The sequence below is a fragment of the Aphelocoma coerulescens genome, unplaced genomic scaffold, assembly GCF_041296385.1.
Source record: "Aphelocoma coerulescens isolate FSJ_1873_10779 unplaced genomic scaffold, UR_Acoe_1.0 HiC_scaffold_138, whole genome shotgun sequence".
NCBI lineage: Eukaryota > Metazoa > Chordata > Aves > Passeriformes > Corvidae > Aphelocoma > Aphelocoma coerulescens.
The window spans coordinates 284,822-310,616 of record NW_027183491.1 but is presented as its reverse complement, the minus strand read 5'-3'; the positions used below and the strand labels follow the sequence as shown (position 1 = coordinate 310,616).

Sequence of the window (25,795 nt, the reverse complement as noted above, 5' to 3'; positions counted from 1 at the left end):
CATGGTCCCAGGTGACCAGAGCAGGGTCAGCACCCCAGCCCACGGTCCCAGGTGACCAGAGCAGGGTCACCACCCCAGCCCGCGGTCCCAGGTGACCAAAGGAGGGTCACCACCCCAGACCACGGTCCCAGGTGACCAAAGCAGGGTCACCACCCCAGACCATGGTCCCAGGTGACCAGAGCAGGGTCACCACCCCAAACCACGGTCCCAGGTGACCAAAGCAGGGTCACCACCCCAAACCACGGTCCCAGGTGACCAGAGCAGGGTCAGCACCCCCAGCCCGCGGTCCCGGCTGACCGGTGCCGTGGTCACTCTGCCCGCAGCCCGTGGTTTACTACCTGGTCAAGTGGTGCTCGCTGCCCTACGAGGACAGCACCTGGGAGCTGCAGGAGGACGTGGACGAGGCCAAAATCGCCGAGTTCCGGCGCATCCAGGCCCGGCACCCCGAGCTGAAGCGCCAGGTGAGCCCCGGCCGCGCCCGCGGTCATCCCCGCGCCCTCCGGGGTCACTCGGGGTCACTTCTGAACGTTTCCGGTCGGTTTTTAACGTTTTTGGTTGGTTTTTAAACGTTTCTGGTCGGTTCTTAACGTTTTTGGTCGTTTTGGGGTGATTTGGGGTCGTTTTGGGGTCAGTTTCGGGCTGGGTTTGTGGTCACTCTTGGTCATTTTGAGGTAATTTTTGATCTTTTTGGGGTGATTTTTTTTCCCGTTTTTGATGTCATTCCTGGTCAATTTTGGGGCTGTTTCTGGATGTTTTGGGCTCATTTTGGGTTCATTTTGGGGTCATTTTTGTTCTTTTTGGGGTAATTTTTTTCCCATTTTTGATACCATTCCTGGTTAATTTTGGGGCCATTTCTGGACGTTTTGGGCTTGTTCCTGGTTTGTTTTGGGGTTATTTTTGATGTTTCTGGAGTAATTTTTTCCCATTTTTGATGTCATTGCTCGTCAATTTTGGGGCCATTTCTGGATGTTTTGGGGTCAGTTTTGGGGTCAGTTTCTGGTCATTGTGGGCTCATTTCTGGTCATTTTGGGGTCATTTTTGATCTTTTTGGGGTCATTTTTCCCATTTTTTATTGTCTTTCCTGGTCAATTTTGGGACCATTTCTGGACGTTTTGGGGTCAGTTTTGGGGTCAGTTTCTGGTCATTTTGGGCTCATTTTGGGCTCATTCCTGGTTATTTTGGGGTCATTTTTTCTCATTTTTGACATCAATCTTGGTCAATTTTGGGGCCATTTCTGGACATTTTGGGGTCAGTTTCTGGTCATTTTGGGTTCATTTCTGGTCATTTTGGGGTCATTTTTGATCTTTTTGGGGTCATTTTTCCCATTTTTTATTGTCTTTCCTGGTCAATTTTGGGACCATTTCTGGACGTTTTGGGGTCAGTTTTGGGGTCAGTTTCTGGTCATTTTGGGCTCATTTTGGGCTCATTCCTGGTTATTTTGGGGTCATTTTTTCTCATTTTTGACATCAATCTTGGTCAATTTTGGGACCATTTCTGGACGTTTTGGGGTCAGTTTTTGGTCATTCCGGGCTCATTCCGGGCTCATTCCTGGTCATTTTGGGCTCGTTTTTGATCCTTTTGGGCTCATTTTTTGGACCTCTCGGGCTCTTCTGTTAACATTTTGGGCTCGTTTGTTGGCGTTTCTGGGGTCGCCGCCGGTCAGGCCTCCCTGACCGCTGTCCCTTCCCCGTCCCTCTCCCCCCGTCCCCGCCCAGCCGCGCCCCCAGGCCGGGGCCTGGAAGAAGCTGGAGGCGTCGCACGAGTACAAGAACCACAACCAGCTGCGGGAGTACCAACTGGAAGGGGTCAACTGGCTGCTCTTCAACTGGTACAACAGGTGAGGCCTCCTGGTCAGCCCGGTCAGCGCGTCCTGGTGGCCAGCTCCGCCCCTGGGGTCACTTCGGCCTCGTGGCCGTTGCGTTGCGCTGTTGGTGTTGTCCTCGTGGTCATCTTCTCTTCGTGGTTGCCTTGTTCTCGTTGTGGTCGCTCTGTCGTCGCGGTCAGTTTGTCCTCGTGGTCACCTTGTTCTTCTGTTTGCTTTGGGCTCGTGGTCATCTCGTGCTGATGGTCACCTTCTTCTGGTCACCTTGTTCTACTTGTGGTCACTCTGTCTTGCTCTGTTTGTCCTCTTTGGGGTCATGTTCTTCTGGTCACCTCGTTTTCCTTGGGGTCACCTTCTTCTGGTCACTTTCTCCTCCTTGTGGTCGCTTTCTGCTGGTCACCTTGTTGTTCTTGTGGTCATTTTGTCCTTGTGGTCACTTTCTCCTGGTCACTTTGTCCTCCTTGTGGTCGCGTTTTCTTGGTCACCTTGTCTTTGTGGTCACTTTCTCCTCGTTATGGTCACCTTTTTCTGGTCACCTTCTCCTCCTTGTGGCCACTTTCTCTTCCTTGTGGTCACTTTTTCCTGGTCACTTTCTCCTCCTCGTGGTCACTTTCTCCTCCTTGTGGTCACCCTTTCCTGGTCGCCTTCTCCTCCTCGTGGTCACTTTCACTTCCTTGTGGTCACTTTCTCTTCCTTGTGGTCACTTCCTCCTCCTTGTGGTCACCTTTTCTCAGTCACCTTCTCCTCCTTGTGGTCACCTTTTCCTGGTCGCCTTCTCCTCCTTGTGGTCACCTTCTCCTCCTTGTGGTCACCTTTTCTTGATCACCTTCTCCTCCTTGTGGTCACTTTCTCCTCCTTGTGGTCACCTTCTCCTCCTTGTGGTCACCTTTTCCTGGTCACCTTCTCCTCTTTGTGGTCACTTTCTCCTCCTTGTGGTCACCTTTTCCTGGTCACCTTCTCCTCCTTGTGGTCACCTTCTCCTCCTTGTGGTCACCTTTTCTTGATCACCTTCTCCTCCTTGTGGTCACTTTCTCTTCCTTGTGGCCACTTTCTCCTCCTTGTGGTCACTTTCTCCTCCTTGTGGTCACCTTTTCTTGATCACCTTCTCCTCCTTGTGGTCACTTTCTCTTCCTTGTGGCCACTTTCTCCTCCTTGTGGTCACCTTTTCCTGGTCACTTTCTCATCCTCGTGGTCACTTTTTTGCGGGTCGCTCCTCCTGCTGCTCCTGTTCTCTTCCTGGTCCACGTCTGCTCCTCCCACTCCCCTTGTCCCGTCCCTGTCCAGGCTTCTCACCTGTCCCAGGTGTGTCCCAGGTGTGTCCCTCCCCTGTCCCTCGGGCAGAGCTGCATCCTGCCGGACGAGACGGGTCAGGGCAGGGCTGTCCCTTGTCCCCCCCCGTCACTGCTGTCCCTCACCTGTCCCAGGTGCGTCCCTCACCTGTCCCTCACCTGTCGCTCACCTGTCCCTCAGGCAGAACTGCATCCTGGCCGACGAGATGGGGCTGGGCAAGACCATCCAGTCGATCGCCTTCCTGCAGGAGGTGCACGGCGCCGGCGTCCGGGGGCCCTTCCTGGTCATCGCGCCGCTGTCCACCATCACCAACTGGGAGCGCGAGTTCGGCACCTGGACCGGCCTCAACACCATCGTCTACCACGGCAGCCTGGCGTCGCGGCAGATGATCCAGCAGTACGAGATGTACTGCAAGGACACCAAGGTGAGCTCGGTTACCTGCGTGGCACACCTGGGCACACCTGGGCACACCTGGGCACACCTGTACGGTATCACTGACACACCTGTGACACACCTGGGCACACCTGGGCACACCTGTATGGTATCACTGACACACCTGTGACACACCTGGGCACACCTGGGCACGCCCACGGCAGCCTGGCGTCGCGGCAGATGATCCAGCAGTACGAGATGTACTGCAAGGACACCAAGGTGAGCTCGGTTACCTGCGTGGCACACCTGGGCACACCTGGGCACACCTGGGCACACCTGTATGGTATCACTGACACACCTGGGCACACCTGGGCACACCTGGGCATACCTGTATGGCATCACTGACACACCTGGGCACACCTGGGCACACCCACGGCAGCCTGGCGTCGCGGCAGATGATCCAGCAGTACGAGATGTACTGCAAGGACACCAAGGTGAGCTCGGTTGCCTGTGTGGCACACCTGGGCACACCTGGGCACACCTGTACGGTATCACTGACACACCTGGGCACACCTGGGCACACCTGGGCATACCTGTATGGTATCACTGACACACCTGTGACACACCTGGGCACACCTGGGCACACCTGTATGGTATCTGTGACACACCTGGGCACACCTGGGCACGCCCACGGCAGCCTGGCGTCGCGGCAGATGATCCAGCAGTACGAGATGTACTGCAAGGACACCAAGGTGAGCTCGGTTACCTGTGTGGCACACCTGGGCACACCTGGGCACACCTGGGCACACCTGTATGGTATCACTGACACACCTGTGACACACCTGGGCACACCTGGGCACACCTGTATGGTATCTGTGACACACCTGGGCACACCTGGGCACGCCCACGGCAGCCTGGCGTCGCGGCAGATGATCCAGCAGTGCGAGATGTACTGCAAGGACACCAAGGTGAGCTCGGTTACCTGCGTGACACACCTGGGCACACCTGTATGGTATCACTGACACACCTGGACACACCTGGGCACACCTGTATGGCATCACTGACACACCTGGGCACACCTGGGCACACCTGTATGGTATCAGTGACACACCTGGGCACACCTGTGACACACCTGGGCACACCTGGGCATACCTGGGCATACCTGCATGGTATCACTGACACACCTGGGCACACCTGGGCACACCTGGGCATACCTGCATGGTATCACTGACACACCTGTGACACACCTGGGCACACCTGGGCATACCTGCATGGTATCACTGACACACCTGGGCACACCTGGGCACACCTGGGTCACACCTGGGCACACCTGTATGGCATCACTGACACACCTGGGCACACCTGGGCACACCTGGGCACACCTGGGTCACACCTGGGCACACCTGTATGGCATCACTGACACACCTGGGCACACCTGGGCACACCTGGGCACACCTGGGTCACGCCTCATTCATTCCCAGCAGTCTTTTCCCAGTTGTTTCCCAAGTTTTGGGGGCTTCCTGCGCCTTTTTCCCCGCGCGTTCCCCGACTTTGGGGACTTCTCCAAGCTCCGAGGGTTTGGTTTTCTCCGCTTTCTCCTGGCACTCAAGGACGTTTTTTCCCGCTTGCTCCCGAATTTGAGGAGTCTCTTCCTAAAATTTGAGGGATTTTTCCTGGTTTTTTCCTGAAATTTGAAGAACTTCTGTCAAGTTTAAAGGATTTTTTTTTTTCTGTTTTCTCTTGAAATCCAAGGAATCTTTTCCACATTTTTTCAAAGATGCAAGGAACCTTTTTCACGCTTTTTAGAAATTTTTTTTTTCTCATTTTTCCCGAATTTTGAGGAGCCTTTTTGCAAGTTTTGGGGTGTTTTTTTCCCTGCTTTCTCCTGAAATTTTAGGAGCTTTTCTCTAAAATTTGATGGATTTTTTTTCTTTTTTTTTCCCAAATTTTGAGGGCGTTTTTCCCACTTCCTCCCAAACCTTGAGGAATTTTGTCCCAATTTCCATCCCCGCATTTTCTCCGCTTTCTCCCAAATTTTGAGGGATTTTTTTCTCCGTTTTGTGCTGAAATTTTAGCATCTTTTCCCTAAAATTTGAGGGTGTTTTCCCTCTCGTTTTCCCTAAAACCTGAGCGCTTTTTATCCCCGTTTCCTCTCAACCTTCAAGGAGTTTTTTCCCGCGTTTTGCCGAATTTTCCACCCCTTTTTTTTTTCCCAAAACCCGAGGAATTCCCTTTAGGATTTCAAGGCCCTTCCCAAATCTCCAGCAGCGCTCTCCGAACTCCCACCGGGGATTCTTCCCCCCCCTTGGTTTCCACCCAAACTTTGAGGAGTTTTCTGCTGATTTCCATCCCCGCTTTTTTTCTGCTTTCTCCCAAATTTTGAGGGATTTTTTTCTCTGTTTTGTGCTGAAATTTTAGCACCTTTCCCTTAAAATTTGAGGGCGTTTTCCCTCTCGTTTTCCCTAAAATCTTGAGCGCTTTTTATCCCCGATTTTTGTCAATTTTGGAGGAGCTTTTTCCCAGCTTTCTCCCGCATTTCAATGAATTTTCCATCCCTTTTTTTTTTTTCCCAAAACCCGAGGAATTCCCTTTAGAACTTCAGCGCCCTTCCCAAATCTCCAGCAGCGCTCTCCGAACTCCCACCGGGATTTTTTTCCCCCCCTTGGTTTCCACCCAAACTTTGAGGAGTTTTCTGCTGATTTCCATCCCCGCTTTTTTTTCTGCTTTCTCCCAAATTTTGAGGGATTTTTTTCTCCGTTTTTGCAGTGATTTTAGCATCTTTTCCCTAAAATTTGAGAGTGTTTTCCCTCTCGTTTTCCTTAAAATCTGAGCGCTTTTTATCCCCGATTTTTGTCAATTTTGGCGGAGCTTTTTCCCACCTTCCTCCCGCGTTTTGATGAATTTTTCACCCTTTTTTTTTTTTTTCCCAAAACCCGAGGAATTCCCTTTAGAACTTCAAGGCCCTTCCCAAATCTCCAGCAGCGCTCTCCGAACTCCCACCGGGATTTTTTTCCCCCCCTTGGTTTCCACCCAAACTTTGAGGAGTTTTCTGCTGATTTCCATGCCCGCTTTTTTTCTGCTTTCTCCCAAATTTTGAGGGATTTTTTTTCTCCGTTTTTGCTGTGATTTTAGCATCTTTTCCCTAAAATTTGAGGGCGTTTTCCCTCTCGTTTTCCCTAAAATCTGAGCGCTTTTTATCCCCGATTTTTGTCAATTTTGGAGGAGCTTTCTCCCAGCTTTCTCCCGCATTTCAATGAATTTTCCATCCCTTTTTTTTTTCCCAAAACCCGAGGATTTCCCTTTAGAACTTCAGCGCCCTTCCCAAATCTCCAGCAGCGCTCTCCGAACTCCCGCCGGGATTTTTTTCCCCCCCTTGGTTTCCACCCGAACTTGGAGGAGCCTTCCCCCGAGCCCCGCGGGGACCCGCCCGCGCTCACCCGCGGCCCTGCCCTGTCCCCGCTCCAGGGCCGGCTGATCCCGGGCGCCTACAAGTTCGACGCGCTCATCACCACCTTCGAGATGATCCTGTCCGACTGCCCGGAGCTGCGCGAGATCGAGTGGCGCTGCGTGGTCATCGACGAGGCGCACCGCCTCAAGAACCGCCACTGCAAGCTGCTGGACAGCCTCAAGCACATGGACCTGGTCAGCGCCGGGGGAGGGGGGCTCGGGGCCGTCCTGGGGGTGTCCGGAGGGGGTCGGGGGTCATCCTGAGCTCCGGGGGAGGTCAGCTGGGCGCAGCTGGAAAGGTTTGGGGTCGTTCTGAGGGTTCTGGGGGCACCTGGAGGTGTTTGGGGTTGTTTTGGAGCTCACCTGGGCACACCTGGAAAGGTTTGGGAGGGGCTTGGGGTCATTCCAAGGTCCAAGGGAGGGTTCTGTGGGCACTTGGAGGTGTTTGGGGTCATCCTGGGGTTGTTTGGGAGGTCAGCTGGGCGCAGCTGGAAAGGTTTGGGGTCATTCTGAGGTGCAAGGGAGAGTTTTGTGGGGTACCTGGAGATGTTTGTGGTTGTCCTGGTGTTGTTTTGGAGGTCACCTGGGAGGGTTTGGGAGGAGTTTGGGATCAGTGGGGTGGAGCTGGGGGCACCTGGAGGTGACTGGGAGAGGTTTGGGGTCCAGGGCATGGACCTGGAGCTCACCTGGGGACACCTGGAAAGGTTTGGGAGAGGCTTGGGGTCATTCCAAGGTCCAGGGGAGGGTTCTGTGGGCACCTGAGGGTGTTTGGGGTTGTTTGGGAGCTCACCTGGGCACACCTGGAAAGGTTTGGGAGAGGCTTGGGGTCATTCCAAGGTCCAAGGGAAGGTTCTGGGGGCAGCTGGAGGTGTTTGGGGTTGTTTGGGAGCTCACCTGGGAACACCTGGGAGGGATTTGGGAGGAGTTTGGGATCAATGGGGTGGAGCTGGGGGTATCTGGAGGTGATTGGGAGAGGTTTGGGGTCCAGGGCATGGACCTGGAGCTCACCTGGGCACACCTGGAAAGGTTTGGGGTCGTTCCGAGGTGCAAGGGAGGGTTTTGTGGGCACCTGGAGGTGTTTGGGGTTGTTTTGGAGGTCACCTGGGAGGGTTTTGGGAGGAGTTTGGGATCAGTGGGGTGGAGCTGGGGGCATCTGGAGGTGACTGGGAGAGGTTTGGGGTCCAGGGCATGGATCTGGAGCTCACCTGGAGGCACCTGAAAAGGTTTGGGGTCATTCCGAGGTGCAAGGGAGGGTTCTGGGGGCACCTAGAGGTGTATGGGGTTGTTTTGGAGCTCACCTGGGCACACCTGGAAAGGTTTGGGGTCATTCTGAGGTGCAAGGGAGGGTTTTGTGGGGTACCTGGAGGTGTTTGTGGTTGTCCTGGTGTTGTTTTGGAGGTCACCTGGGAGGGTTTGGGATCAGTGGGGTGGAGCTGGGGGCACCTGGAGGTGACTGGGAGAGGTTTGGGGTCCAGGGCATGGATCTGGAGCTCACCTGGGCACACCTGGAAAGGTTTGGGGTCGTTCTGAGGGTTCTGGGGGCACCTGGAGGTGTTTGGGGTTGTTTGGGAGCTCACCTGGGCACACCTGGAAAGGTTTGGGAGAGGCTTGGGGTCATTCCAAGGTGCAAGGGAAGGTTCTGGGGGCACCTGGAGGTGTTTGGGGTCATCCTGGGGTTGTTTGGGAGGTCACCTGGGCACACCTGGAAAAGTTTGGGGTCGTTCTGAGGTGCAAGGGAGGGTTTTGTGGGGTACCTGGAGATGTTTGTGGTTGTCCTGGTGTTGTTTTGGAGGTCACCTGGGAGGGTTTGGGAGGAGTTTGGGATCAGTGGGGTGGAGCTGGGGGCACCTGGAGGTGACTGGGAGAGGTTTGGGGTCCAGGGCATGGACCTGGAGCTCACCTGGGCACACCTGGAAAGGTTTGGGGTCGTTCCGAGGTGCAAGGGAGGGTTTTGTGGGCACCTGGAGGTGTTTGGGGTTGTTTTGGAGGTCACCTGGGAGGGTTTTGGGAGGAGTTTGGGATCAGTGGGGTGGAGCTGGGGGCATCTGGAGGTGACTGGGAGAGGTTTGGGGTCCAGGGCATGGATCTGGAGCTCACCTGGGGGCACCTGAAAAGGTTTGGGGTCATTCCGAGGTGCAAGGGAGGGTTCTGGGGGCACCTAGAGGTGTATGGGGTTGTTTTGGAGCTCACCTGGGCACACCTGGAAAGGTTTGGGGTCATTCTGAGGTGCAAGGGAGGGTTTTGTGGGGTACCTGGAGGTGTTTGTGGTTGTCCTGGTGTTGTTTTGGAGGTCACCTGGGAGGGTTTGGGATCAGTGGGGTGGAGCTGGGGGCACCTGGAGGTGACTGGGAGAGGTTTGGGGTCCAGGGCATGGATCTGGAGCTCACCTGGGCACACCTGGAAAGGTGTGGGGTCGTTCCGAGGTGCAAGGGAGGGTTTTGTGGGCACCTGGAGGTGTTTGGGGTTGTTTGGGAGCTCACCTGGGCACACCTGGAAAGGTTTGGGAGAGGCTTGGGGTCATTCCAAGGTCCAAGGGAGGGTTCTGTGGGCACTTGGAGGTGTTTGGGGTCATCCTGGGGTTGTTTGGGGTCATCCTGGGGTTGTTTGGGAGGTCACCTGGGCACACCTGGAAAAGTTTGGGGTCGTTCCGAGGTGCAAGGGAGGGTTTTGTGGGGTACCTGGAGGTGTTTGTGGTTGTCCTGGTGTTGTTTTGGAGGTCACCTGGGAGGGTTTGGGAGGAGTTTGGGATCAGTGGGGTGGAGCTGGGGGCACCTGGAGGTGACTGGGAGAGGTTTGGGGTCCAGGACATGGACCTGGAGCTCACCTGGGCACACCTGGAAAGGTTTGGGAGAGGCTTGGGGTCATTCCAAGGTCCAAGGGAAGGTTCTGGGGGCAGCTGGAGGTGTTTGGGGTTGTCCTGGGGTTATTTGGGAGGTAACCTGGGAACACCTGGGAGGGATTTGGGAGGAGTTTGGGATCAATGGGGTGGAGCTGGGGGTATCTGGAGGTGATTGGGAGAGGTTTGGAGACCATGGCATGGACCTGGAGCTCACCTGGGCACACCTGGAAAGGTTTGGGGTCGTTCCGAGGTGCAAGGGAGGGTTCTGTGGGCATCTGGAGGTGTTTGGGGTTGTTTGGGAGGTCACCTGGGCACACCTGGGAGGGTTTTGGGAGGAGTTTGGGATCAGTGGGGTGGAGCTGGGGGCACCTGGAGGTGACTGGGAGAGGTTTGGGGTCCAGGGCATGGATCTGGAGCTCACCTGGGCACACCTGGAAAGGTTTGGGGTCATTCCGAGGTGCAAGGGAGGGTTTTGTGGGGTACCTGGAGGTGTTTGGGGTTGTTTTGGAGCTCACCTGGGCACACCTGGAAAGGTGTGGGGTCGTTCCGAGGTGCAAGGGAGGGTTTTGTGGGTACCTGGAGGTGTTTGGGGTTGTTTTGGAGCTCACCTGGGCACACCTGGAAAGGTTTGGGAGGGGCTTGGGGTCATTCCAAGGTCCAAGGGAGGGTTCTGTGGGCACCTGGAGGTGTTTGGGGTCATCCTGGGGTTGTTTGGGAGGTCACCTGGGCACACCTGGAAAAGTTTGGGGTCATTCTGAGGTGCAAGGGAGGGTTTTGTGGGGTACCTGGAGGTGTTTGTGGTTGTCCTGGTGTTGTTTTGGAGGTCACCTGGGAGGGTTTGGGATCAGTGGGGTGGAGCTGGGGGCACCTGGAGGTGACTGGGAGAGGTTTGGGGTCCAGGGCATGGATCTGGAGCTCACCTGGGCACACCTGGAAAGGTTTGGGGTCGTTCCGAGGTGCAAGGGAGGGTTCTGTGGGTACCTGGAGGTGTTTGGGGTCGTCCTGGGGTTGTTTGGGAGGTCACCTGGGCACACCTGGGAGGGTTTTGGGAGGAGTTTGGGATCAGTGGGGTGGAGCTGGGGGCACCTGGAGGTGACTGGGAGAGGTGTGGAGACCATGGCATGGACCTGGAGCTCACCTGGGCACACCTGGGCTGATGCACAGGATGTTCCTGATGACTCTTGGTCACCCCTGGGAGGTCCCAGGTGACCTCCTGCAGGTCCGCGGCCGTTTTTGGTGTCCCCGGGTGTGCTCACCTGTGCTCACCTGTCCTCACCTGTGCTCACCTGTGCTCACCTGTCCTCACCTGTGCTCACCTGTGCTCACCTGTGCTCACCTGTGCTCACCTGTGCTCACCTGTCCTCCCGTGCCGCCCTGCAGGAGCACAAGGTGCTGCTGACGGGGACGCCGCTGCAGAACACGGTGGAGGAGCTCTTCAGCCTCCTGCACTTCCTGGAGCCCGCCCAGTTCCCCTCCGAGGCCGAGTTCCTCAAGGACTTCGGGGACCTCAAAACCGAGGAGCAGGTGAGGGGGACACCTGGGCACACCTGGGAGGGGTTTTGGAGTCACCTGGGCACACCTGGGAGGGGTTTTGGAGTCACCTGGGCACACCTAGGAGGGGTTTCGGGGTCACCTGGGCAGCGTTGGGAGGTGGCGAGTGGGCCAGGAGCATTCAGGTCTTTGAGGTTGGGGGACTCAGTGGTCACCTGGGGGGCGTGGGGGTCACCTGGGGGGTGTGGGGATCATTTGGGGGTTGTGGGGGTCACCTGCAGAAGGCTTTGGAGGCTGTGCTGGTCGCCCAGAGGTCTTGGCCATCGCCTTGTGGTCACTCGTAGAGCTCCGTGGTCACCTGGAGCTCACCTGGAGCTCACCTGGAGCACTCCCCACCATCCTCACTGCCCTCACAGAGTCCCCAAATCCCCCTCTGACACTTCCCAGGTGTCTCCAGGTGTCCCCAGATGTCCCCAGCTCCCCCCAGGTGCTCTCAGGAGTACTGAGCTGTCCCCAGGTGTGACCAGCCGTCCCCAAACCTTGGAACTGTCCTCAGGTGCCCCCAGCTCCCTTCAGGTGTCCTCAGGTGTCCCCAGCTCCCCCCAGGTGTCCTCAGGTGTCCCCAGCTGCCCCCAGGTGTCCCCAGGTGTCCCCAGCTCCTGCCAGGTGTCCCCAGCTCCCCCCAGGTGCCCCCAGCTGTTCCCAGCTCCCCCCAGGTGTCCCCAGCTGCCCCCAGTTGCCCCCAGCTCCTCCCAGTTGCCCCCAGCTCCTCCCAGGAGCCCCCAGCTCCCCCCAGGTGTCCCCAGCTCCTCCCAGTTCCCCCCAGGTGTCCCCAGCTCCCCCCAGGTGTCCCCAGCTGCCCCCAGTTGCCCCCAGCTCCTCCCAGGAGCCCCCAGCTCCCCCCAGATATCCCCAGCTCCCCCCAGGTGCCCCCAGGTGTCCCCAGCTCCTCCCAGCTCCCCCCAGGTGCCCCCAGGTGCCCCCAGCTCCCCCCAGGTGCCCCCAGGTGCCCCCAGGTGCCCCCAGCTCCCCCCAGGTGCCCCCAGGTGTCCCCAGCTCCCCCCAGGTGCCCCCAGGTGCCCCCAGGTGAGCCCCGTTGCGCTGGGCCCGCAGGTGCAGAAGCTGCAGGCGCTGCTGAAGCCGATGATGCTGCGGCGGCTGAAGGAGGACGTGGAGAAGAACCTGGCGCCCAAGCAGGAGACCATCATCGAGGTGGAGCTGACCAACGCCCAGAAGCGCCTGTACCGCGCCATCCTGGAGCGCAACTTCGCCTACCTGGCGCGGGGCGCGGGGCACGGCAACGTGCCCAACCTGCTCAACACCATGATGGAGCTGCGCAAGTGCTGCAACCACCCCTACCTCATCAACGGTGAGCGCGGGGCTCACCTGGGGGGACGCACCTGGGGGGACACACCTGGGGGGACACCTGGAGGCACCTGGGACACACCTGGGGGGACACACCTGGGACACACCTGAGACACACCTGGGGGGACATCTGGGACGCACCTGGGGGGATGCACCTGGGGGGACACACCTGGACAGACACCTGGGACACACCTGGGGGGACACACCTGGACAGACACCTGGGACACACTTGGAGGGACACAGCTGGGACACACCTGGGGGGACATCTGGGGGGATGCACCTGGGACACAATTGGGGGGACACACCTGGGACACACTTGGGGGGACACACCTGGGGCACCTGGGACACACCTGGGGGGACACACCTGGGGGGACACCTGGGCCAGCTGGAGGCACATGTGGGACAGCTGGGGGCACCCAGGGACACACCTGGGCCAGCTGGGGACACACCTGAGGACACCTGGGGGCACACTTGGGACAGGTGGGGGTACCTGGGGATACACCTGGGACAGCTGAGATACTTGGGAATACACCTGGGGGCACCTGGGGACAGACCTTGGATACCTGGGGACACACCTGGGACACCTGAGGGCACACCTGGGCCAGCTGGGGGCACCTGGGGACAGCTGGGGACACTTGTGCACACCTGGGGACACACCTGGGATGGCTGGGGGCACACCTGGGACAGGTGGGGGCACCTGGGGACACAGCTGGGACACCTGAGGGCACCTGGGGGCACACCTGGGGGGAACTGAGGGCACCTGGGGACACCTGGGTGGTGCTGCAACCACCCCCATCTGATCAGTGGTGAGCGGGACGTGCCTGGTGGTCACTGGTGGTCACTGGTGGTCACTGGTGGAAGCTGCTGTAGGCCATGGGGGTTACCTGGGGAGCTCAGTGATCGTTTGGAGGAACTGTTGGTGGTCACCTGGTGGTCACGCAGGTCACTTGAGGGTCACCTGAGGGTGTTGGTGGTCACCTGGAGAGGGCCTTGGAGGCCCCAGGGAGGCCGCAGTGGTCACTCAGAGCAGCTGTTGATGGTCATGGTGGCTACCTAATGGTCACTCGGTGGTCATGGCGGTCACCTGGAGATTTTAGTGGTCACTTGGGGGAAGTGCTGGTGCTCACTTGATGGTCACTGGTGGTCACCTGGGGAAGCGCTAGTGGTCACTTGATGGTCCCTGGTGGTCGGCGGCCACAGCGCTTCCCTGAAGGCTGCAGTGGTCACCTGGAGATCTCAGTGGTCCCTTGGAGGATCTGCTGCGGACCGCGAGCGGTCACCGGTGGTCACCTGGAGGTCACCGGTGGTCACCCAGTGGTCACCTGCCGCTCCCTGGTCCCGCAGGCGCGGAGGAGCAGATCGTGGCCGAGCTGCGGGAGTCGCTGCCCACGCCGGCGCCGCCGGACCTGGCGCTCCAGGCCCTGGTGCGCTCGGCCGGGAAGCTCGTGCTGCTGGACAAGCTCCTGCCGCGGCTGCGCGCCGGCGGCCACAAGGTGCTGGTGTTCTCCCAGATGGTGCGGTGCCTGGACATCCTGGAGGACTACCTCATCCAGAAACGGTGGGGGTTTGGGGCGAAAAACGGGGGTTTTGGGAAAAAAAAACGGGGGAAAATGGGGATTTTTGGTGTTTCGGGAAGGAAAGCGGGGAGAAAACGAGGGTTTGGGGAGAAAATAGAGGGTTTGGGGTGTGGGAAGTGGGAATGGTGTTTTGGAGGACTTTGTCGTCCAGAAGAAAAGGGATTTCGGGGAAAAAATTAGGGATTTGAGGGAAAATGAGTAAGCTGGGTGGAAAACGTGGGATTTGGGGGGGAAAAAAAGGATTTTTGGGGTTGTGGGATGTTGGGAGTGGGGTTTTGGGATGTCTAGGGTGTTGAGGAGCTCCATGGAGGTGGTTTAGGGATCTCGGGGACCTCAATGTCCGCCCCCCAATGGGAAGGAGGTTCTGGGGACCATCAGGACCTTGAAGAGCACCATGAAGGTCTTGGGGGACCTTGGGGACCTCGGTGTCCCCCACAGGAGCGTTTGGGGACCTCCTCAAAGGCAATTCTGGGTTCTCAACATTCCCCATGAACCTCTTTGAGGACCTCCACGTTCCCAGTTGCGGTTCCTGACGTTGTTATGGACCTCGGGGTCCTCAACGTTCTCCGTGAACCTCTTTGAGGCCTTGGGCGACCCCGACGGCGGCTCCCGGCGTCATTACGGACCTCAGGAGCCCGGCGGTGGCCGTGGCCCGGCCCTGACCGCCCCCGCGTCCCCCCCAGGTACCCGTACGAGCGCATCGACGGCCGCGTCCGCGGGAACCTGCGGCAGGCGGCCATCGACCGCTTCAGCCGGCCCGACTCGGACCGCTTCGTGTTCCTGCTGTGCACCCGCGCCGGCGGCCTCGGCATCAACCTGACGGCCGCCGACACCTGCATCATCTTCGACTCCGACTGGAACCCCCAGAACGACCTCCAGGTGCGAGATGAGGCCTTGGGGTGGGGTCTACCAAGGGTTGGAGGTCGTGGGATGGGGTTGGGGGTTGCGGGATGGGTTGTCTAAGGGTTGAGGACCACGGAGCAGGTTCTACCAAGGTTTGGGGGTCACAGGATGAGGCTGGAGGTCATGGGATGGATCTTCCAAGGTTTGGGGGTCACAGGGTGAGGTTGGAGGTCATGAGATGGATCTACCAAGGTTTGGGGGTCACGGGGTGAGGTTGGAGGTCATGGGATGGATCTACCAAGGTTTGGGGGTCACGGGGTGAGGTTGGAGGTCATGGGATGGATCTACCAAGGTTTGGGGATCATGGGATGAGGTTCTCCAGGATTTGAAGGTCATGGGATGGGATCTTCCAAGAGCTGGAGACCGTGGGACTCATTGGTGCTCGTGGGATGGGCTCGGACGGTCGCGGCCGCCTCCACGGCCACCCCGCGGTCCCCCGGGTGACGTCGCCGCGTCCCCGCAGGCGCAGGCGCGGTGCCACCGCATCGGGCAGAGCAAGGCGGTGAAGGTCTATCGGCTCATCACCCGCAACTCCTACGAGCGCGAGATGTTCGACAAGGCCAGCCTGAAACTCGGCCTGGACAAGGCCGTGCTGCAGTCCATGAGCGGCCGCGAGGGCAACATCACCGGGGTCAGCGGTCATCCCGGCTCAGGGGTGGTCGTGGGTGGGCTCTACCAAGGGTTGGACGCTGCGAAGTTGAGGTTCTCCACAGTGAGGTTCTCCCAAGTTCTGAAGACCGCGAAGTGGAGGTTCTTCAAGTTGGATGCGGTTTCCCAAGGAATTTGGGGTTTGTGGATGCCAAAGTTGAGGTTGTCCCAGTTGAGGTTGTCCCAGCTGAGTTTCTCGCATTTGAGGTTCTTCCAGTTGAGGTTCTCCCAGTTGAGGTTCTGCCAGTTGAGGTTCTCCCAGTTAAGGTTCTCCCAGTTGAGGTTCTCCTAGTTGAGATTCTCCCACTTGAGGTTGTCCAGTTGAGGTTCTCCCATTTGAGGTTCTCCCGGTTGGATTTTCCGAGGAAGTTTGGGGTTTCCCAAGGAACTCCCCCATCTCCCAGATCCAGCAGTTCTCCAAGAAGGAGATCGAGGACCTGCTGCGCAAGGGCGCCTACGCCGCCATCATGGACGAGGATGACGAGGGCGCCAAGTTCTGCGAGGAGGACATCGACCAGATCCTGCTGCGCCGCACCACCACCATCACCATCGAGAGCGAGGGCAAGGGCTCCACCTTCGCCAAGGTGCGCCTGCGGGCGGGGCCGGGCGGCCGTGGAGAAGGTTGGGGGGTGCAGGTGCTCTTGGGTGGCCACCATGGAGGTTCTCGGGGCACGTAGAGACCCCGAATCCAGGTCCACGTGCGTTTGGGTGGCCACCACGGAGGTTCTTGAAGCCCAAATGGAGGTCCGGGTGACCTTTGGTGGCCCTGGAGAAGGTCCAGGCGTGCCCCGGTGTCCCCACCCCAGCCCAGCTGACCGCTCCCCTCCCCCAGGCCAGCTTCGTGGCCTCGGAGAACCGCACGGACATCGCGCTGGACGACCCCAACTTCTGGCAGAAGTGGGCCAAGAAGGCCGACCTGGACCTGGACCTGCTCAACAGCAAGGTGGGGTCACCCGGAGGGGTCCCCGGGGCTGGGGTGGGGTCAGCCGGGGGTCGCTGACCGCCGCCCGCCCGCCCGCCCGCAGAACACGCTGGTCATCGACACGCCGCGCGTGCGGAAGCAGACGCGCCACTTCAGCACGCTGCGCGACGACGACCTGGTGGAGTTCTCGGACCTGGACAGCGACGACGACCTGGACAGGCTGGACAGGGCCACAAGGTCACGGCGGGGTCACCACGGCGGCGGTCACCACCACGGTCACCACCACCACGCCCCGCCGGCCGCGCCGGCCGCGCCGCAGCCGTTCGGGAGGAGTGACTGCTTCCGCGTGGAGAAACACCTGATGGTCTACGGGTGGGTGGGGGCGCCCGGGCGGGGCCGCGGTGGCCGTGGGGTGGGGGTTGACCTCTCGTTGACCCCGCGTTGGGCCGATGTCTTTGCTTGACCGCTCGGTGACGCGCGGTCGGCGCCGTCGGTCGTGCGTTGATTCGGCGTTCGCCCCGTTGACCCCGCTGACCCTTGATGACGTCAGCGCGCCCCCGTTGACCCCATTGACCCCCCATTGATTCCCCATTGACTCAGCGTTGACCCTTGTCGACCCCGTGTCCTTCACTGATGCCCCGTTGATCCCAACATCCCCCACTGACCCCCTTATTGGCCCTATTGATCTCCCATTGACCCCATTGATCTTTTCTTGACCCTACTGATGTCCCATTGATCCCATTGGCCCCCCATTGACCCCATTGGCCCCCTGTTGACCCTATTGGCCTTCCATTAACCCTATTGATCTCCCATTGGCCACCCATTGACCTCATTGACCTTCCATTGACACTATTGGCCCCCTGTTGACCCCATTGGCCTTCCATTGGCCCCACTGCCATCCTATTGACCCCAGTGACCTTCCATTGGCCCCATTGACCTCCATTGGCCCCCCACTGTCTCTCCATTGACCCTATTGTTCTCTTGTTGACCCCATTGACCTTCCCTTGGCCCCATTGCCCTCCTGTTGACCCCAGTGACCTTCCATTGGCCCCATTGACCTGCCATTGGTCCCCCGTTGACCCCGTTGACCTTCCATTGGTCCCGTTGATCTCCATTGGCTTCTCATTGTCCTTCCATTGACCCCATTGGCCCCCCATTGACCCCATTGACCTTCCATTGGCCCCATTGACCTTCCATTGGCCCCATTCACTTCCATTGGCTCCCCATTGTCCTTCCATTGGCCCCATTCACCTCCTGTTGACCCCATCGACCTTCCATTGGCCCCATTGACCTCCTGTTGACCCCATTGACCTTCCCTTGGCCCCATTGACCTTCCATTGGCCCCACTGACCTCCCATTGATCCCCCGTTGACCCCATTGACCTTCCCTTGGCCCCATTGACCTTCCATTGGCCCCGTTGACCTCCCATTGGTCCCCCACTGACCCCGTTGACCTCCCGCTGCCCCCGCTGACCGCTCGCTGACCGCTCAGGTGGGGCCGCTGGCGGGAGCTGGCGGCGCAGGGCCGGTTCAAGCGGCGCCTGTCGGAGCGCGACGTGGAGGGGCTGAGCCGCGCCATCGTCCTCTTCTGCCTGCTGCACTTCCGCGGCGACGACGGCGTCCGCGCCTTCGCCTGGGCCCTGCTGGCCCCGCCCGAGAACGGCCGCGCCCGCCCCGCGCTCGGCCACCCCGGTGAGGGGCACCGCGGCGGGGGGATCGGGGGGTTCGGCGTCATCCCGGGGCTCTTTGGGGTCAGCCGAGGATGGGTTTCGGGGTCTTCGAGGCGTTCGGGGTCTTCCGCGGGAGGTTCTGGGGATCGTGGAGGTCGTCGGGATCACCCAAGGGAGGTTTTGGAGATCCTTGGGGTCGTCCTGGGGTGGTTTTGGGGTTTTTTGGGGTTTTTGGGGTCATCCGGGGGAGGTCTGGGATCACCCCAGGGAAGTCTTGGGAGTCCTTGGGGCCTCGGGGGGGTTTTGGGGTCATCCAGGGGAGGACTTGGGGGTCTCTGGGGCCACCTAATGAAGGTTTTGGGTGGGTTTGGAGCCTTTGGGGTCATTCTGGGGTGGTTTTGGGGTTTTTAGGGTCATTCTGGGGTGGTTTTAGGGCCCTTGGGGTCATTCTGGGGTGGTTTTGGGGTCATTCTGGGGTCATTCATTCGGCAGTTTCCGTGCCCATCCCACCCCATTCCCTGCCCACCCCACCCCACTCCGTGCCCATCCCACCCCATCCCGTGCCCGTCCCACCCCATTCCGTGCCCATCCCACCCCACTTTTTCCCCATCCCACCGCATTCCTTGCCCATCCCACCCCATCCCGTGCCCGTCCCACTCCACTCCGTGCCCATCCCACCCCATTCCGTGCCCATCCCACCCCACTTTTTCCCCATCCCACCCCATCTCATGCCCATCCCACCCCATCCCGTGCCCATCCCACCCCATCCCGTGCCCATCCCACCCCATTCCCTGCTCCTCCCACCCCATTTTTTGCCCATCCCACCCCACTCTCTGCCCACCCCATTCCTTGCCCATCCCACCCCATCCCATGCCCATCCCACCCCATTCCGTGCCCATCCCACCCCATCCCGTGCCCATCCCACCCCATTCCCTGCTCCTCCCACCCCATTTTTTGCCCATCCCACCCCACCCCGTGCCCCTCCCACCCCATTCCGTGCCCATCCCACCCCACTTTTTCCCCATCCCACCCCATTCCCTGCCCATCCCACCCCACTCCGTGCCCATCCCACCCCACTTTGTGCCCGTCCCGCCCCATCCCTTGCCCATCCCACCCCATCCCGTGCCCGTCCCACCCCACTCCGTGCCCATCCCACCCCATCCCGTGCCCATCCCACCCCACTCCATGCCTGTCCCACCCCATTCCTTGCCCATCCCACCCCATCTCATGCCCATCCCACCCCATTCCGTGCCCATCCCACCCCACTCCATGCCTGTCCCACCCCATTCCTTGCCCATCCCACCCCATCTCATGCCCGTCCCACCCCATTCCGTGCCCGTCCCGCCCCATCCCTTGCCCATCCCACCCCACTCCGTGCCATCCCACCCCACTCCATGCCCGTCCCACCCCATTCCTTGCCCATCCCACCCCATCCTGTGCCCATCCCACCCCATTCCGTGCCCATCCCACCCCATCCTGTGCCCATCCCACCCCATCCCGTGCCCATCCCACCCCATTCCCTGCTCCTCCCACCCCACTTTTTCCCCATCCCACCCCATTCCCTGCCCGTCCCACCCTATTCCTTGCCCATCCCACCCCATTCCCTGCCCGTCCCACCCCACTCTGTGCCCATCCCACCCCATCCTGTGCCCATCCCACCCCATTCCCTGCCCGTCCCGCCCCATTCCGTGCCCATCCCGCCCCACCCCGTGCCCGTCCCACCCCACTTTGTGCCCATCCCACCCCATCCCGTGCCTGTCCCACCCCATTTTTTGCCCATCCCACCCCACTTTGTGCTCATCCCACCCCATCTCATGCCCATCCCACCCCATTCCGTGCCCATCCCACCCCATCCCGTGCCCATCCCACCCCACTCCATGCCCGTCCCGCCCCATCCCGTGCCCATCCCACCCCATTCCGTGCCCATCCCACCCCATTTTTTCCCCATCCCACCCCATTCCTTGCCCATCCCACCCCATCCCATGCCCATCCCACTCCATTCCGTGCCATCCCGTGCCCACTCCATGCCCGTCCCACCCCATTCCTTGCCCATCCCACCCCATCCCATGCCCATCCCACTCCATTCCGTGCCCATCCCACCCCATCCCGTGCCCATCCCACCCCATTCCCTGCTCCTCCCGCCCCATTTTTTGCCCATCCCACCCCACTCTCTGCCCACCCCACTCCGTGCCCGTCCCGCCCCTTTCGGGGCCGCTGGGGCTTCTCCGGCCGCGCTCGGTGCCCGCTGACCGCCGGCCCCGTGTCCCGCCAGGCGCGGCCGCGCCGCCGCCGCCGCCGCCCCGTGGCCGCAAGGGCAAGAAGGCGCCCAAGGGCGCGGAGCCCGGCGGGGCCGAGTGGCTGCGGCGCCACGAGCCCGAGGCGCTGCTGCAGGACGAGGGCTACCGCAAGCACCTGCGCCACCAGAGCAGCAAGTGCGGCCCGCGGCGGGGCTCGGGGCCTTGGGGGGGTTTGGGGGGGTTTGGGGGGGTTTTGGGGTTTTTTTGGGGGGTTTTGTGGGGTTTTTGATGGGGTCTCAGGGGGTTTTTGTGGGGTTTTGGGAGGTTTTTGTAGGGTTTTGGGGGTTCTTGTAGGGATTTTGGGAGGGAGTTGTGGGGGGTTTTGGGGGGTTTTTGTGGAGTTTCAGGGGTTTTTTTGTGGGGCTTTTGATGGGGTCTCAGGGGGTTTTTGGGGGGTTTTGGGGGGTTTTTGTGGAGTTTTGGGGGTGTTTTTGTGGGATTTCAGGGGGTTTTTGTGGGGTTTTGGGGTTTTTTTTGTGGGGTTTTGGGAGGGGGTTGTAGGGGGTTTTTGGGGCGTTTTGGGAGGTTTTTGTGGGGTTTTGGGGGTTCTTGTAGGGATTTTGGGAGGGAGTTGTGGGGGGTTTTGGGGGGTTTTTGTGGAGTTTCGGGGGTTTTTTTGTGGGGTTTTTATGGGGTTTCGGGGTTTTTGTGGGATTTCAGGGGGTTTTTGTGGGGTTTTGGGGTTTTTTTGGTGGGGTTTTGGGAGGGGGTTGTAGGGGGTTTTTGGGGCGTTTTGGGAGGTTTTTGTGGGGTTTTGGGGGTTCTTGTAGGGATTTTGGGAGGGAGTTGTGGGGGGTTTTGGGGGGTTTTTGTGGAGTTTCGGGGGTTTTTTTGTGGGGTTTTTATGGGGTTTCGGGGTTTTTGTGGGATTTCAGGGGGTTTTTGTGGGGTTTTGGGGTTTTTTTGGTGGGGTTTTGGGAGGGGGTTGTAGGGGGTTTTGGGGGGGTTTTGGGGTTTTTTGGGGGGGTTTTGTGGGGTTTTTGATGGGGTCTTGGGGGGTTTTTGTGGGCGGTTTTGTGGGGTTTTGGGGTTTTTTTGGGGGCTTTTGGGGGTTTTTGTCAGGTTTTGGGCGGGGGTTGTGGGAGGTTTTTGGGGGGGGTTGTGGGGGGTTGTGGGAGGGGGTTATGGGGGGTTTTGGGGGTTTTGGTGGGGTTTTGGGGTTTTTTTTGTGGGATTTTGGGGTTTTTGTGGGGTTCGGGGGTTTTTGTGGCGTTTTGGGGGTTTTTGTGGGGTTTTGGGGATTTTTGATGGGGGTTATGGGGGGTTTTTGTGGGGTTTTGGGAGGGGGTTATGGGGGTTTGTGGGGGGTTTTTGTGGGGTTTTGGTTTTTTTTCGTGGGATTTTGGGGTTTTTGTGGGATTTGGGGGTTTTTGTGGGATTTCGGGGGCTTTTGTGGGGTTTTGTTGGGGTTTTGTGGGATTTTGGGAGGTTTTTGTGAGCCTTTGGGGTTTTTTTTTGTGAGGCTTTGAGATTTTTTTATGGGATTTGAGGTTTTTGGTGAGTGTCGGGGTTCTGGTGCTGGGGTTTTTTTTGGGGGGGCTTTGCCCAAACCCCGCTGTTTTCAGGGTGCTGCTGAGGGTCCGGATGCTCTACTTCCTGCGCCACGAGGTCATCGGCGACCAGGCCGAGAAGGTCCTGGCAGGGGCGAGCGCCAGGTGAGGCTTTTTGCGGCTTTTTCATGGGGTTTTGGGCTTTCCCGAGGGGTTTTTTTGGGGGGGGGGGGGGTGTTCGGACCCGTTTTGGGGTGGTTTGAGGAGGTTTATTGGGGGGGGGGGGTTTGGAGATATCTGGGGGATTTATGGGGGTTTTTTTGGGCAGTTTGGGGGATTTTGGGAGGGGTTTGGGGGATTTTGGGAGGGGTTTGGGGGATTCTGAGAGGGATTTGGGGGATTTTGGGAAGGGTTTGGGGGATTTTTGGAGGGGTTTGGGGGATTTTGGGAGGGGTTTGGGGGATTTTGGGAAGGGTTTGGGGGATTTTGGGAGGGATTTGGGGGATTTTGGGAGGGGTTTGGAGGATTTTGGGAGGGGTTTGGGGGATTTTGGGAGGATTTTGGGAGGGGTTTGGGGGATTTTTGGAGGGGTTTGGGGGATTTTGGGAGGATTTTGGGGGATTTTTGGAGGGGTTTGGGGGATTTTGGGAGGGGTTTGGGGGATTTTGGGAAGGGTTTGGGGGATTTTGGGAGGGATTTGGGGGATTTTGGGAGGGGTTTGGGGGGTTTTGGGAGGATTTTGGGAGGGATTTGGGGGATTTTGGGAGGGGTTTGGGGGATTTTTGGAGGGGTTTGGGGGATTTTGGGAGGGGTTTGGGGGATTTTGGGAGGGGTTTGAGGGTTTTGGGAGGGGTTTGGGGGATTTTGGGAGGGGTTTGGGGGATTTTGGGAGGGGTTTGAGGGTTTTGGAGGGGTTTGGGGGATTTTGGGAGGGATTTGGGGGATTTTGGGAGGGGTTTGAGGGTTTTGGGAAGGGTTTGGGGGATTTTGGGAGGGGTTTGGGGGATTTTGGGAGGATTTTGGGAGGGGTTTGGGGGATTTTGGGAGGGGTTTGGGGGATTTTGGGAGGATTTTGGGTGGGGATTTTTGGAGAGGTTTGGGGGATTTTGGGAGGGGTTTGGGGGATTTTGGGAGGGGTTTTAGGGTTTTGGGAGGGGTTTGGGGGATTTTGGGAGAATTCAGGGGCGTTTTGGGGTGGTTTGAGCGTCTTTGGGGCAGCTCTGGCGTGGTTTTGGGTTTTTTTTTTTTTATGGGGGATTTGGGGGGGGATCTGGGGCTTTCCAGCCCCGTTTTTGGGTTGGTTTCAGTCCATTCCGCCCCGTTTCGGTGGTCTGACCCCGTTTTCTGCTGTTCCCGCCCCGTTTTTGGGGTCCCCGCCCCGTTTTTGGGGTCCCCAGCGATGTCCACATCTGGTTCCCGCTGCTGGAGCAGCTGGAGGTGCCCACGGCCTGGTGGGACCCCGAGGCCGACAAGTCCCTGCTCATCGGGGTCTTCAAGCACGGTACCGGGGCCGGTTCCGGGCCTTTTGGGGTTTCGGGGGGGGTCTCGGGGGGGATTTGAGGGGTCTCGAGACGTTTTTGGGGTGGTTTGGGCGGTTTTGGGGTGTCTGGAGGGGGATTGAGGAGGTTGGGGGGGGGAGGATTTTGGGGTGGTTTCCGTGCGTTCCGGGGGGGGTTTTGTGGGTTTTTTTCTCGTTGTTTTGGGGTCGTTTCGGGGCCGTTGTGGTGGCGGATTTGGGGTATTCAGGGTTGTTTTTACGGGTTTTGCCGTTTTTGCGACGTTTTGGGTGATTTTGGGGTGGTTTTGGGGTTTTTAGGGTACGAGCGGCCCCACACGATGAGGGCAGGCCCCGCCCTGCGTTTTGGGGTTATTTTGGGTGCATTTGGGGCTGTTTCGATGGGGTTTTTTTGCTGTTTTTGGCCACTCGAGCGCGTTTTGGGGCGGTTTTGGGGTTTTTTAGGGTACGAGAGGTACCACACCATGCGGGCAGACCCCGCCCTGTGTTTCCTGGCCAAGGCCGGCGGTCCCGATGCCACGGCCGTGGCGGCCGAGCAGCGCCTGGAGGGGCCCGAGGGGGTGAGCGGGGGGAAAGACCCCAAAATTGGGGGGGTTTGGGGGAATTTGGGGGGGTTTGGGATGGTTTGGGGGTGGTTTGGGGGAATTTGGGGAGGTTTGGGGGAATTTGGGTGAGGTTTGGGATGGTTTTGGGGAAGTTTGGGATGGTTTGGGGGAGGTTTGGGATGAATTTGGGGAGGTTTTGGGGAGGTTTGGGGGAATTTGGGGGAGGTTTGGGAGGGTTTTGGGGGAGTTTGGGGGAATTTGGGGTGGTTTTGGGGAGGTTTGGGGGAATTTGGGGAGGTTTGGGATGAATTTGGGGAGGTTTGGGGGAATTTGGGAGGTTTGGGGGAATTTGGGGAGGTTTGGGGAGGTTTTGGGGTGGTTTGGGGGAATTTGGGGTGGTTTTGGGGAGGTTTGGGGGGATTTCGGGGAGGTTTGGGATGAATTTGGGGAGGTTTGGGGAGGTTTGGGATGGTTTGGGGGTGGTTTGGGGGAATTTGGGGTGGTTTTTGGGGAGGTTTGGGGTGGTTTTGGGAGGTTTGGGGGAATTTGGAGTGGTTTGGGATGGTTTTGGGGAGGTTTGGGGTGGTTTTGGGGAGGTTTTGGGTGGTTTTGGGTGTATTTGAGGTGGTTTTGGGGGGATTTTTGGGGAATTCGGGGTCGTTTTGGGTGAATTTCGAGCTGGTTTTGGGGTGGTTTGAGGAATTGTGGGTTTGGAGCCGTCCTGGGATCCCCAAACGCCCCAAATTGGGGGATTTCCCCCCAAAGCGAGGTGCCCCTGATGACCCAGCCATGCTAATTACCGACCGGCCCCCGGGCCGGGCTGAGTTCAGCTCCGGGGCTGAGGCACCCCCGGCGTTCCGGGCCGGATTCCCGGGATTTTGGGTCTGCCCGGCGCTTCCGGGCTGAATCCGGGCGGGTTTGGGGTGAATTCAGGGAGTTTTGGGGTCTCCCCAGGCCTGATTTCGACAAAGACCCCGAGGACCCCGAGTACAAACCCCTCCAGGGGGGTGGCGAGGAGGTAAAAAAAAAAAAGGGGGGGGAAAATCCCCCGAAATCCCTCAAATTCCCAGGTTTTGTCCCCAAAATTTCCCATTTTTGGGGAGGGGTTTTGGGGACTTTGGTGACCCCCGTGACCCCCCCAGAGCGACCCCCTGGCCGGGCTGGACGAGGAGATCTCGGTGGTGGATGGGGACGAAGGTAAAGGGGGGGCCTGGAACGCCCCAAAATCCCCCAAATTTCCCCCCAGAATTCCCTCCGAGAGACGCCGCAAAGCGCTCGGAAATTCCCGGAAATGCCCCAGAATTCCTTCCAGAATCCCCCGGAACTTCCTGGAATTCCCTGAAATCCGCCCCAAAATCCACCCCGAACCCCACAAAATTCCCCAGAACCAACCCAAATCCCCCCCGTTTTCCCCCAAAACCCAAGGGGACCCCCAGGACCCCCCAGCTGACCTTGGGTCCACTTCAGGACCCCCAAAATGACCCCCAGGCCCCCCCAAACTGACCCCTAAGACCTCCAAATGACCCCAAACTGACCCCAACCGCCCCCCACATGACCCCAGGACCCCCAACTGACCCCTAAGACCTCCAAATGACCCCAAAA

General features: G+C 59.0%; 1 protein-coding gene and 1 gene segment (V, D, J or C); one reads left to right on the top strand and one right to left on the bottom strand.

The window, feature by feature from the left end:
* Positions 1–25,795, bottom strand: part of LOC138100714 (immunoglobulin heavy variable 3-48-like) — a 104,048-nt gene that overhangs the window by 73,554 nt on the left and 4,699 nt on the right.
* LOC138100684 (chromodomain-helicase-DNA-binding protein 8-like) overlaps positions 1–25,795 on the top strand; it is a 38,124-nt gene that overhangs the window by 8,371 nt on the left and 3,958 nt on the right. Inside the window, exons 11-29 of the mRNA XM_068998566.1 lie at positions 324–461; positions 1,716–1,837; positions 3,293–3,536; positions 6,950–7,126; positions 11,151–11,294; positions 12,375–12,630; positions 13,971–14,184; positions 14,887–15,082; positions 15,570–15,737; positions 16,159–16,338; positions 16,587–16,697; positions 16,780–17,048; positions 18,168–18,367; positions 20,618–20,777; positions 22,208–22,297; positions 23,530–23,633; positions 24,093–24,198; positions 25,148–25,211; positions 25,336–25,390. Coding sequence (XP_068854667.1) covers positions 324–461; positions 1,716–1,837; positions 3,293–3,536; positions 6,950–7,126; positions 11,151–11,294; positions 12,375–12,630; positions 13,971–14,184; positions 14,887–15,082; positions 15,570–15,737; positions 16,159–16,338; positions 16,587–16,697; positions 16,780–17,048; positions 18,168–18,367; positions 20,618–20,777; positions 22,208–22,297; positions 23,530–23,633; positions 24,093–24,198; positions 25,148–25,211; positions 25,336–25,390 — 2,998 coding nt within the window. The remainder of the gene's footprint in view (positions 1–323; positions 462–1,715; positions 1,838–3,292; positions 3,537–6,949; positions 7,127–11,150; positions 11,295–12,374; positions 12,631–13,970; positions 14,185–14,886; positions 15,083–15,569; positions 15,738–16,158; positions 16,339–16,586; positions 16,698–16,779; positions 17,049–18,167; positions 18,368–20,617; positions 20,778–22,207; positions 22,298–23,529; positions 23,634–24,092; positions 24,199–25,147; positions 25,212–25,335; positions 25,391–25,795) is intronic.